The sequence below is a fragment of the Phasianus colchicus genome, chromosome 23 (assembly GCF_987193195.1).
Source record: "Phasianus colchicus chromosome 23, bPhaCol1.hap1.1, whole genome shotgun sequence".
Classification (NCBI taxonomy): Eukaryota; Metazoa; Chordata; class Aves; order Galliformes; family Phasianidae; genus Phasianus; species Phasianus colchicus.
In genome coordinates this window covers 3,383,080-3,394,382 of record NC_143458.1, presented here as the reverse complement: position 1 = coordinate 3,394,382, position 11,303 = coordinate 3,383,080, and the positions used below count along the sequence as shown (strand labels likewise).

General features: G+C 51.4%; 2 protein-coding genes across 5 annotated transcripts in view; both read right to left on the bottom strand.

Moving 5' to 3' along the window:
• Nucleotides 1-32: 32 nt before the first annotated feature.
• TLCD5 (TLC domain containing 5) lies at nt 33-3,086 on the bottom strand. 3 transcript variants are annotated; one of them, XM_031599818.2, is made up of 3 exons: nt 2,992-3,086; nt 2,520-2,719; nt 33-1,949 (listed from the first exon to the last, which is right to left on the bottom strand). In XM_031599818.2, the coding sequence occupies exons 2-3, from the start codon at nt 2,713-2,715 to the stop codon at nt 1,411-1,413; spliced, it is 735 nt and encodes a 244-aa protein (XP_031455678.1). In that variant the 5' UTR covers nt 2,716-2,719; nt 2,992-3,086; the 3' UTR covers nt 33-1,410. The 3 variants fall into 3 exon arrangements, with proteins under 3 accessions (XP_031455678.1, XP_031455679.1, XP_089979662.1); XM_031599819.2 differs by having other exon boundaries at nt 2,520-2,716; nt 2,992-3,069; XM_090123536.1 differs by lacking the exon at nt 2,992-3,086 and adding an exon at nt 2,794-2,893 and having other exon boundaries at nt 2,520-2,716.
• Nucleotides 3,087-6,166: 3,080 nt separating this feature from the next.
• POU2F3 (POU class 2 homeobox 3) overlaps nt 6,167-11,303 on the bottom strand; it is a 35,441-nt gene continuing 30,304 nt past the window's right edge. For both annotated transcript variants that reach the window (XM_031599821.2, XM_090123383.1), the window contains 8 exons: nt 10,862-10,944; nt 10,562-10,744; nt 10,222-10,363; nt 9,971-10,107; nt 8,820-8,981; nt 7,809-7,875; nt 7,338-7,470; nt 6,167-6,778 (listed from right to left, as the gene is read on the bottom strand). In XM_031599821.2, the coding sequence (XP_031455681.2) occupies nt 6,739-6,778; nt 7,338-7,470; nt 7,809-7,875; nt 8,820-8,981; nt 9,971-10,107; nt 10,222-10,363; nt 10,562-10,744; nt 10,862-10,944 (947 nt within the window). In that variant the 3' untranslated portion in view covers nt 6,167-6,738. The remainder of the gene's footprint in view (nt 6,779-7,337; nt 7,471-7,808; nt 7,876-8,819; nt 8,982-9,970; nt 10,108-10,221; nt 10,364-10,561; nt 10,745-10,861; nt 10,945-11,303) is intronic.

The window sequence follows — 11,303 nt, the reverse complement described above, 5'->3', positions numbered from 1 at the left end:
AGTCCCAGAACAAAAGAATGTTGCAGCAACTGTTCCCTTTTAAAATGAGAATGCAACTTTATTGGAAGTCTGATCTCCAGGGAGCTCTCACAGCAGCCCATGACTCCAAAGTGCCCTCCTCCCAGGAGTGCCAGGCTCCATCTGCCCAACCCCACAGACCTGCTGTGTGCCTGGGGTCTGCGTGGCATCCAGAGGACACACCTAATGTTCAGTTCATTCATGCTATTAGCTTTTATCTCTCCAGACACCTTGCAGGCCAGCTATCAGTGCTGAGCAGAGCCCAGCTAGCAAGATAAAGGCAGAGAGGTGACGCAGCTGCTCCCCTCCTGCACCCCACAGCAGTGACACGTGTGACAAAGGCCACCAGAGGCTGCAGGGGCTCTGGAACTCCAGCAGGATGCTGCTACACAAGTCATGGGAAATTCACATTACAACCCCAGGGGAAAGTCAGAACACGATTCTGAGAGGTAAAGAAGAGAACTGATCCATATGCTGAGAACTGTACGGAGTGATGTCACACTGAGATCCACCTCAACATCACTGTCACCCCTGGAAATAAACACCAGACTCCTGTCAGCCTTGCATTCAGCATTCCTGGCCTGCAGCAAGACAGAGCAGAACCCTCTCTGGATGCTTTGTCTGTCAGCCCTCACACACACAGCACCTGAGTTTCTGAAATCAGTGCAAGGCGAGGTAATGCACTCCATGAGGAGGTGTTTGACACAAGCCTGGTTCCAGACCTCTGTTTGCAAGGAACAGAGGTGTGTTCTGTCCAACCCAGTGGAGTCACACTGCTCTGAGATCACTATCTCCTTGAATGCAAGTATTAAAAAGAAGGAAATGTATTGCTAAAAACAATGAGGTAGAACATTGCCTCACCCTCACGAACCACAGCACCATTACTTCACACCAAGGACAACCCCACCGTCCCCTTATGGGCACTTCAGCCTTGTGAACAAGCTCTCATTCAAGCACTTGGTCCAATGTTTTGTCCTATTTGAAGAGAGAACAACGCTGAGTACATCCTGGCTGGGTCACACCCGTGCCTGGCTCCACTGGGGAGTGGGTGAGATGTTCCAGATCAGGTATTCCAAATGCACCGTGAGATAACACTGCCTCCAACACAATCATAGATAAGTCAGTCTGTGCACTGTGGATGCGTCTGGCACAGCCCCACTGCAGGCTGTGCATTAAGGGCTGGAAGAGGAAGCAGCTCAGCAGACACGCCATGTTCCTTGCGTTCCCACTGAAATCCCTATTTGGTCAGCTTTCCCACATGCTGAGTGACCATCCATCTTCCCCAGGGCTTGTAGAGAGCTGCCAGTGCCAGGGTGTCATTTCCACGCCACTTTTAGGAGCTCTTGTCACAGTTACAGGCTCCAGCAGCCAGGATCCCATCCACAGCCACTGTCAGTGAGCTGCTGAGTGCCCATTTGTTTTCATGGATGCATCCACACTCCTCGGACGCGTCCAGGAATGGTACTTTTTCAACATCTTCCTCCTAACGAAGCGGCAGATCTCAATCATGAACCCCAAGGACACGATGTACATGGCCAGTCCTCCCCCTTTAAGGATCCAGTTGGGATCCGGGGCCGTCACCATGGCATACATGATCAGAGCTCCTCCGCCAATGCGCAGCACCAGGAAGAGGAGCACGAAGCAGAAATCCACCACCTCCCCCAGGAAGGAGTGGTAGAGGCCCATCTCCCTCAGGAACCAGCGGGTCTGCAGCAGCGGGTTGGTGATCTCACTGACAAACACCACTGCATTGACTTCGGTGGCAGACTTGCCCAACCCCAGCACCAGCACCATGCCGCAGATGCTGAGCGTGTGATGGAGCAGCATCAGGTCTCCCTCTGTCTGGAAGTACAAGCACCAGAGCAGGTCGAAGATGAAGTAACCCAGCGTCAGGGACAGCACGTGGACCTGGAGAGAGGTGTTTGGTGAGCCTGAAAGGAAAAAGATGCATAAACGTGGGGTCTCACTCAAGATATTCTTCTAGGACACTGAATAATACAGGTTGTGAGCTTTACTCTTTGCTTTCCAAGCTTTTCCTATGGGACCCTTGGCACCCCTGGGTATCAGGACACACAGCTCTGCTCTCCCACAGCCCACACCACATTTCTCCTTTCCTCTCCACCCTTTTAGAAAGGAGGGTGGGAGTGCCTGACCCCACCAGCAGAACTATTTGAGATTTAATGATAGAAAAGCACAAACAGAAGCCCACGCTCTGGTGCCAGCAGTTATTATACCCTTCCAGATGCAAACAGCATCGAGCCTGTTCTCCATATTGCCACACCTGCCAGCAGCAGAGCAATGAAATTCAACCCGAGAACCCTCAGCAAGTGCCTGGGTAGGACAACAACAAGAGGTAGGAGATGCTGAGGAAGAAGCAGGGAGCTGGACGGAGCCTTGCCATGCCCCCAAAACACACACGTGAGAGGACAGACAGCAAAAGCAGTTGGATCCCCACCCGTGGGATGGCGTGAGGATGTGTCAGGGTGAGGCCCCACACACACCTGCATGGCTCAGAGGCCAGGGGCCGTCCCAGAGGGCGATGTACCCGGACAGGCAGGTGGCGATGGCCCCATGCAGCAGGGTGACCAGGCGGCAGTTCCACTCGGGGGGGCGATGCCTGTTCCAGAGGCAGAAAGCAGCATAGAGGCACAGCCAGGCCAGGAGGCTGCCCAGCACTTCGAGGACGATGGGGAGCATCCTGCTGAACGGAGATAAACGGAGCAATGAGCGGGAGGATGCTCACCTAACCCGCGTCCACAAAAGCACGCTTCGCACCCTCCCCACGAGCGCTGGACGCAGCCGGCTCCTCTCAGCACCGCTTCCCCATACGCCCTTCCTCCTTCCCCCGCCCTAAACCGCGTGGGAACGAACCCGATCACCGCACCCCCGCCCTATCCGGCCCTATATACCCCAGGGATGGAGGTGGTACCCGGGACTTGGCAGACCCCCCCCCTCCGCACCGCCGCTGCTCACCCGAAGCTGCCCTCGCTCCTCGCGGCTCTGCGGGAGCGGCTCAGCCCGGAGAGGCGGTATGGAGCGCTCCGGCTGCTTTTATCCTATCCTTTACCCTCCTCCCTCTGCCCGCCCACCTCCTGCCCTCCGCTCACCCCATAGGGACGGAAAACAAGCTTTTTTTTTTTCTTTTTTTTCTTTTTTTTCGGAGCGTTCCGGAGTTGTTCTCTGTCCGGTTGCGCACGCGGTTGTGGAGCTGTTGTTCTGATGGGAGAAGGGGATGGAAATAGGGACTGGGGAGCGGGGAGGGATGCGCTGGAGGTGTCAGGAACACGCAGAACAGGAAGAGTGAACCAGAACAGAGGTGAGTAACCAGGAAGGGCCACGCTGCTCCCAAACCCTCGGAGTCAGCGCCGTGTTGGTTCTGTTTTTATTCAATCCATCTGAAGGAAGCTCCACGTCCCCAAGAACCCCAAACCCTCCCTACAGCCACAGGGCTCCATGCAGGTGATGGCAGCAAGTGCTCAAATCTTACAAGTGTCCTCATCTCAGGGTGCTTTTGGAAGGGGTCCCATTGCAGCTCAGACTCCAGATCCTGCTGCCCAGCACCACCCAAAACCATAACTTGAGCCTGAATTTCAGCCTGCAGGTGCAGGAGTGTTTTGTGCTGCACTACCACCACCAAGAAGGTGAGCCCCAGGGCTGTGAGCATCGGGGATGGACCTGGAGGGCACACTGAGATACTTCAGGATGCTCCAGGACTGCCCTCAGGTCACAGAGAGCGCTGAGGAGGGCGAGGAGCAGAGCCCAGACTGACCTCATTCTGTTCAAAGAAATCAATAGCAAAAAAACCCCAATTCCTGGCCCTGCCCCGACCAGACAGAGCTCAGTCCCATGGGTGGATCAGATCACAGCCTGCTGGCTCTGTTCACATTGCTCAGCTCTGATTGCTGCAGTGGTCATGTGGGAACGTCACCTGTGATGCTGTAACACCTCCTGTGTGCATCTGAGCACCTGGATGGGCTCCCTCCCATTCTGAGGATGCCGGCTGAGTTCTGGCTGAGGAGAGCAAAGCTCAGCTCCCAGAGCAATGCTGTGTCCTCAGCCTGATTGTGGGGCTATGTGGGATCAGCTCGTTCCTCCAGCAAGCTTGTGAATGGCCATTCTGCAGGAGGGAGGTGAACAGGTTCACATCCCTGATGCTCAGCAGCAATAGGATGGGACCCAGAGGCATTTCAGACAGGAATGCACCGACAGCTGAGGTCTGCATGGGTAACAAGTTGGGTTGTTCTATGGATTATGGCAATTTTCATTGCCACCATGAGCCCCTGCACTGCTGTTATACGGCTGTGGGAGGGTTGAAAAGCAGTCATTTCCTGCCAGGTATGGTAACAAGTTCACTTGTTGGCTTGAAAACCTCCAAGACCCTTTTACCAAGGGTTGAAGTGTGCTGTCAGCTGACCCTGAACCCAACAGTGCTATAGGGTTAGCATAGGGCCGCCTGTTTAAATGTATGGGATGGGGCTATGAGGGCAATCAGAACGCTCGCTCCTGAGCTCCTATCCACGAGATAACGTGAGGCTTTCATAGCACCACTGAGCTGGAAACTGCAGGTTTTTTGTAACATTGCTATAAGTGATGCCCCCTGTAGTGGGAGTGGAACACAGTGCCTCATTTACCACTTGTGAGCTGTTGTGTTTTGCACGAGTTGAGGGCCAGGAGAAGGGAAGGGAAGGATTACCATCACCATCACCTAATGGGGATTAAATGATTTGTCCGAGGTCATGCAGGAAGTGAGGGAACAAGCGGGCATCACACACATCTCAATGCATTCGTCCTGTATGTATATATCCCACAAACATTTCCAACACCCAGGGTTAAAAAAAATACATCAGATTGGAGCCATTGGTCATCCCCAACCCATGGGGCTGTGCACAGTGCTGAGGGAGAGGCACTGCCCTTGAAATGGCCATGCAGAGGTTGGCTGTGTGCTCCCCATCTGCATTTTTACTTTCCCAGCAGAAAATAATTCAGTTTTTCTTCTTTTAAATCACAGAGAAAGTTTCGTTTCGATGTTTCGACTGATTTAATATTTAAAAGGAAATATTTTCTATATTTTTTTTTTCCAAAAAAAGACCAACAACAACAACAACAAAAAAAGGTTACCTTGTCATTTTCACTCCTCTCTCATTACAATCAGTGTCTGCCCCTATCCCATACACCTCATGTGAAGCAACAGATGCAGTTCTATACACAACGTGGGGCTCAGTGCGTTGTGTGAAGGAGCTCAGACCCCCGTGCAGCCCACAGACCCCTATGGCAATCACCTCATCACACAGCACTGATGGAGCAGGATAAGAAACAACTGAATTGAATACATTTGTCCCCAAAAAGAAGTGTCAAAGGAGAGATTTTACTTAGGGAAAAAACAAACAAACAAACAAAAAGCTCACGTTTGCCTAAAAAGAGCCATCAAAAAGCAACAACAACAAAAAACCAAAAACAAACAAAAAAAAACCAACAGAGCTACTACTCAAAAAATGTCTATTTACAACCTGTGAGCCAAACACCCATTTACTCTAATTTCACTGCCTTGTGCCCATTGAGAACCCAACCAGGAATCTGCATCACTCCGATCTACTTAACAACATTAAATATTTACCCCTTTATGTGAGGAGAGCTGTGACACGACCACGATCTCCCCAGCAATATAGAAGGTGACATCTGCCACCCTTTGGCATCTTTTGCACCCAACTCCCTCCGGTCTCACAGCTGAGCAGTGCAACCTGGCTGGGGGGCAGAGAACAGCACAGCTCCATCCTCTACAGCATCCTCACCAGCACATTGCACCTCTGCTCTGGAGGTTTGGTATCAGACAAAGCCCAGTGGATGAAGAGTAGAAAGAAGGGATGGCCAACATTTGTCTTTGTCCCATCAAACCTACACGAATTGACTCTGTGGTCATTGCAGTTGCAAGTTCACGAGGGGCTGCAAACAGTGCCGTCCTCCATTGGGCAGCTGGGAGGAATAACAAGACCTGGACACACGTTTTGCAAAAGGAGGCAATTTTTTTTTTTTTAAAGCAAAAATAAAATAAAATAAAATTAAAATTAAAAAAAAAAAAAAAAGCAAGCTGTAAAATACTTAATATTAAAAAAAAAAAAAAAGAGGGGAAAAAAAAGAAAAAAAAATTCGGAAGGAAAGCAGAAGGGCTCAAAGCAAAGCAAGCGTGGTGGTGGGTAAAGCACAGCCGTTGGCATTGGAAGCCAATGGGAAACCAAGGCTGCCATCTAGACATGGGTCTCTGCTGAAATGAACTGGGTGACCTCGGCTCAGTTTGGGGTTTGGTGTGCGTGCCAGTAACAGCATGGCAGACCCTTCTCATGGGAAGCTCTGAAATGAGTGGGGGGAAAAGGGGGTCCTGACAGAGGAATCCTTCCAGACGAGGGATTGCCGGGCAGTCCGGTGTGAGCACAGAGGTTTGCAAGCAGAGGGCAGTGTTTCATGCTGATAGAGCTAAGCAAGGGCTCGTTCTTGGAGTGAATGAATGCATGGAAGAGAGTTAAAATGTCACTGTCGGTGTTCAGATCCTCGGGGAGGTCAGCTGCAGCCTGAGTCCCTGGAGTTCTGCTGCTCGGGCTTCCCCTAACATTCATTGGGCAGTGCTTGGAAGGCACTGTGCCGCCAGATGTTGCCCCAAGCATTGTTCCTGGAGAAGTTGGTCCATAGCTGGAGGTCAGAGCTCCTCGTACACGGGACGGAGTGGTCTCAGTGGAGGTAGGTAGGTTGGTTCCATCGGTACCAAGATCTGCGTGCACACAGCGAATCAGAGCCACGATCACCACGTGGTTAACTTTTCCCCTTGAAACAAAAACCATTCCTATCCCACTCGCGTTCCTGCTCAGACTTGGCAGCCAGCGGGTGCTCCTTTGCCCTACAGGAAGCTCACAGCAAACCCCTCTCTTTCTGAGCAGCTGCCTGCACTGAGCTGCCGGTTCCCACACCTGGCTGCGGGGCTTCCTCTGCGTCAGTGCAGCTGTGAGTCATGGCACGGGGTGATCCGTGACTCAAAGCCCAGCAGCTACACTCAGTGCCCTCTGCTCTCAGCTGCCTTCCTCCCAACGCAGCATCCGTGATGTCACGTGCAGCGAGCAGCAGAAACCGTGGGTGCAGAGGGCAGAGCAGTGGGGGCACAATCAATGAGATAACGAGGAAGGCTCGGAGTCTGAGTGTGTAGTGACATGCCATCATGTGGCTCCATGCTGCTGGGGCCTCTGCAGGGCTGCATGCTCTGCCCTGAGGTCCCTCTGCTTTTCTCTCATCTTTACCTATGGGATTGAGCCACATCCACCCCCACTCCACCTTACCCTGAAGAGTTGAAACCAGACGAGTTCATGGCAGCTTTGGAGTTGCTCTGGGCTGTGCTGGGGCTGCTGGCATGGAGGGCACTGCCAGGGGATGAGGGCCTGCTGGAGTTCCCTGGGGAACACGATGATGTTACTGCACGGCAGAGAGAGCAGAGTGAGGCTGGGATCTCCCTTCTGCCCCTCCAGCCTCTTGCTTCCACCCTGTGCTGGAGTGCCCTCCTTTGGCTGCTTGGTGTGCAGCTCCCAAACCTCAGCATCCCAATGGGGTTATCTCAGAGGTGTTAGCACACCCGAGAAGCTTTCCATGGCTTTGCTCCAGCCAAGAGAAAGGTTCTGCTCTTCTCACCCCTCAGACAACACTATGCTGGGCTACTTCCCCAGGGTTATCATAGCCTGGAAGCCAAGTGGCCTGAGAGCAAGAGTAGAGGAGGGAGGGAAGGAATGGGAGTGAGGTGGTTTGTCAGGGCTTACCTGTCCCAGGCATGGTGCTGTGCACCGGGTTGACAGAGAGGGGCCCCAAGGACCCTGAGGTAGAGACCTGAGGAGGAACAGAGGCAGGTGGTCAGTAGATGGCAATGGGGTGTGGATCCCAAAGGGCCACTCCTTCACATTTCCTTCACAACATGCTGGCTGCCAGTCATGCTTCCTACCCCTCTACACCTCTTCATACTCTATTGGACACGCACAACTCCCACATTCAGGGTTGTGCAAAGAAACCAGAATGTGTATTAAACATGCCTGATTTAAACGTATAGGTCAGCAGTAGGAACTGCTGCCCTCTGGATGCTCTCAGCAATGCCTCAGCTTGTTCTGGTCTCAGCACAAATAGCCCCATTTCCTTTGTGGAGCTCTGGATGGGCGAGAACTCTCATGTGAGTATTACTAATTTGGTGGCTGTAATCAAAGCGAGCCTGGGGCACCTGGAGTCCAGCTGAGATACTTCAGCTACAGGCAATGCGTTGGTCAGAGTGACTGATGAGCACTTTGCATGACGCATTCACAGGATAACCATCCACCAAAGCTGCTGCTTTAAGAATTCATGGCTCGCAAGCAGCATCTTGTGCTTGCGACTGTAGACCAAAGGTGTTGGGCAACAAGTGACCAAACTTCTCGTGGTGTTCTTCTGCCTTCTAATAGGTAATTCCAAAACCCAAAAGATAGAATACAGCTTGTGAATACATCCTCTCCCTCCCACTCACATGCACTCCACTACCAGCAGCATTGGGAGATTCCTGCCACTTTTATACATGCAGGCTCCTGGGCAAATATTAACCTGCAGAAATGCAATAGCAACTTGTCATCCAACAGATCACAGGATGTGTTTCCACTAACTCTCACAATTTCTTCCATCTTTCTTGGCAACAAAAATACTCTCGCCAAAATGGACACATGCAATATGTGAGAAGGACAGATAACACCACTGAAGTGCATTCTGTATTTCTGCATGGATGGAAGTCTGCTCCTCAACCCCAAGTATCTCACCAGTCTGGAATTGTAGATGGGCGATTTGATGGGGGATGGCATTGGGCAGCTGATCCGTTTTTCCTTCTGGCGCCGGTTGCAGAACCAGACCCGAACCACCTCTTTTTCCATGGAGAGCTGCTCTGCTATCAAGGAGATCTCCTCTGAGCTGGGCTTGGGGTTCTGCTAAGAAACAGCAGGAGGTTAAAGAAGGCCCCACAGATCTCTGACTTACGGCGTCAGTGCATTCTTCTGCTGCTGGACAAGGGTGGGGTGGGTTGTAAACTGGAGAGGGCAGAAAATTTGCTTCTAAGGCAAAAGGTAAACATTTGCATGAGAGATCACGTTCTGTGAACCAGACAAGCACCTCTGATTCAACATCAGATCCCATGGAATCAGCAGAGATGAGTCACAGTGCCTGGCCCTGCTGTTGCACAAAGCATGCAGCACTTTGATCCCAGCAGCGCCTTCAATAGTTGCTGGAGAGGAAGGTCATGGCTATTGGACACAGCCCCGAGTGCTGTTTGTACATCCCTGCACCACCTCACAAAGCCATTTCATCTCTTTTTTTCTCCATCCCCCATTTATAAATGTATCCCCATCCTCTTTTTTCCGACTCATTCATTTTCTGGCACACTCGACAGCATTTAGCTCTGTGGTTTTTGATCTGAGTTGGAGACTTCAGGGGAAAAACAACCCAGCGTGGTGATGCCAGGGCAGCTTTCCTGTTACAAAGAATACGTACTAGCTAAAAAATGAGCTGCCTGGAAAGATCTGAAAATGTCTGCCTTTTGTTCTCATCAACAGTCTTAGAAGGAAAATTTGATATGATCAGATGTGATGGAGAAAACAAGAAAAAATGAGGGCTGGTCAGAAAGAGTTTTAGTGAAAAATGTTCAGTGGATTGATGTACCCCAACTGACTGAAAGCTCTGTAGCGATTTTTCTTGAAAACCTTCATGTTTAAGAAGTGAAAGGCTCCACTTTCAAAATGGTTGGGCAGCACCCACTACGGCAATGCTTGGCTCCTTCCTGCACCCACAGGAGCTGTCCAGCAGCTCCCAAAGAGAAGAGGGCAAGGAGGCATCTTCCCAAGCACGCTCCTAACCTGCTATCAAAACAAACAGAAAAGTGGTGGAGAGCTCCCAACACATTGAAACATTCTCTCCTCACATCTTGGAATCTTTTCTCCAGCGTGGAGCGAATGTTGGTCTCAATGCTGGTTCGCTTCTTCCTTTTCCGTCCGAACATCTCGTTCACGGAGGGGTAGGAGCTGGGAGTGCTCATGGAGGAATCTAAAGGAGCAGATTCTGGGGAAAGACAAAAGGGAAGATACTGAAGATCACAAGTTATTTTCATTTCCAGCTCCTTTCTGGGAACTGCGGCACCTCGTAAAGTGAATGAACACGTGGAACGTCACCTACCCGCGTCACTCAGCCACTTCTCCAGCAGAGGTTTGAGCTTGCACATGTTCTTAAAGCTGAGGTTGAGAGCCTCGAAGCGAGAAATGGTGGTCTGGCTGAAGTCGTTGCCATAAAGCTTCCCCATAGCCAGGCCAACGTCACCCTGCCAGGTAACACGACACAACACATTTGGAAAGGGATATCCCAATTCCAAAAAAAGCAAATCTATACCTACCATTGTATCTGCCATTCCTCCACCCATACACGCCCTTCCTCCACCCACTCCTCAGCCCCAAACACCCCCAGCCCAACGTGTTCCCATCCGAGTGACACCAGTGTTCCTACAGAGGAAGCTGCTCACCTGTGTGAACCCCAATTTGATCCGCCTTTGTTTGAAAGTCTTAGCAAACTTCTCGAGCTCCTCCAGGTCGCTGGGTTCCTCGGATGCTCCGGATGGAGTGAGGTGCTTGGCCACTTGCAGGTGCTGGGGTACATCCAGGTGAGGTTCGACGGATGAGCCAGGGAGCCCAGAGCGACCCACAGCCTACAAGAAAAGCACAAAAATGCACAGAGTCAACTCGTATTGCCATTCACCCGTAATAAAGCAGTGATTTACATAAAGGGGTGCTTCCCAGACGGCAGCATGCAACAGGGAAGTTACCTGTGATGCCAGGCTGGGTCCTGGCTGGGAGAGGAGAAGGCTGCCCTGCTGCTGGGGGAAGGAAAGGATGTTGGGCTGCAAGGCTGGGGAGAGAAAAGAGAGACATCCCATCAGATCGACTCCTCTGTCAGCACCCAGGAGCAGAGCACTGCTCCACAGGAAAGGCTCAAGAAGGTCTAAATGAAAAACTTCAGCTAGCTCGTGTTCAGAATACATGACTTTCAGGACTTTTGGCCATTACGAGTGAGAGCGGCTCCAAAGCGGATTACAAGACAGGAAAGTTTGGGTTTGGGTTGTGATTATTTTTTTCACTTCATGGTCTTTTAGGCCAAAAGGGATTATGAGAGTAATGATGTGGGTAAAACACTTCAGCCATTGATCCCTGCATGGAGCTCATTAACATCAGGTTCAGCTAGGACACAGACATCTTCTATAGACATCT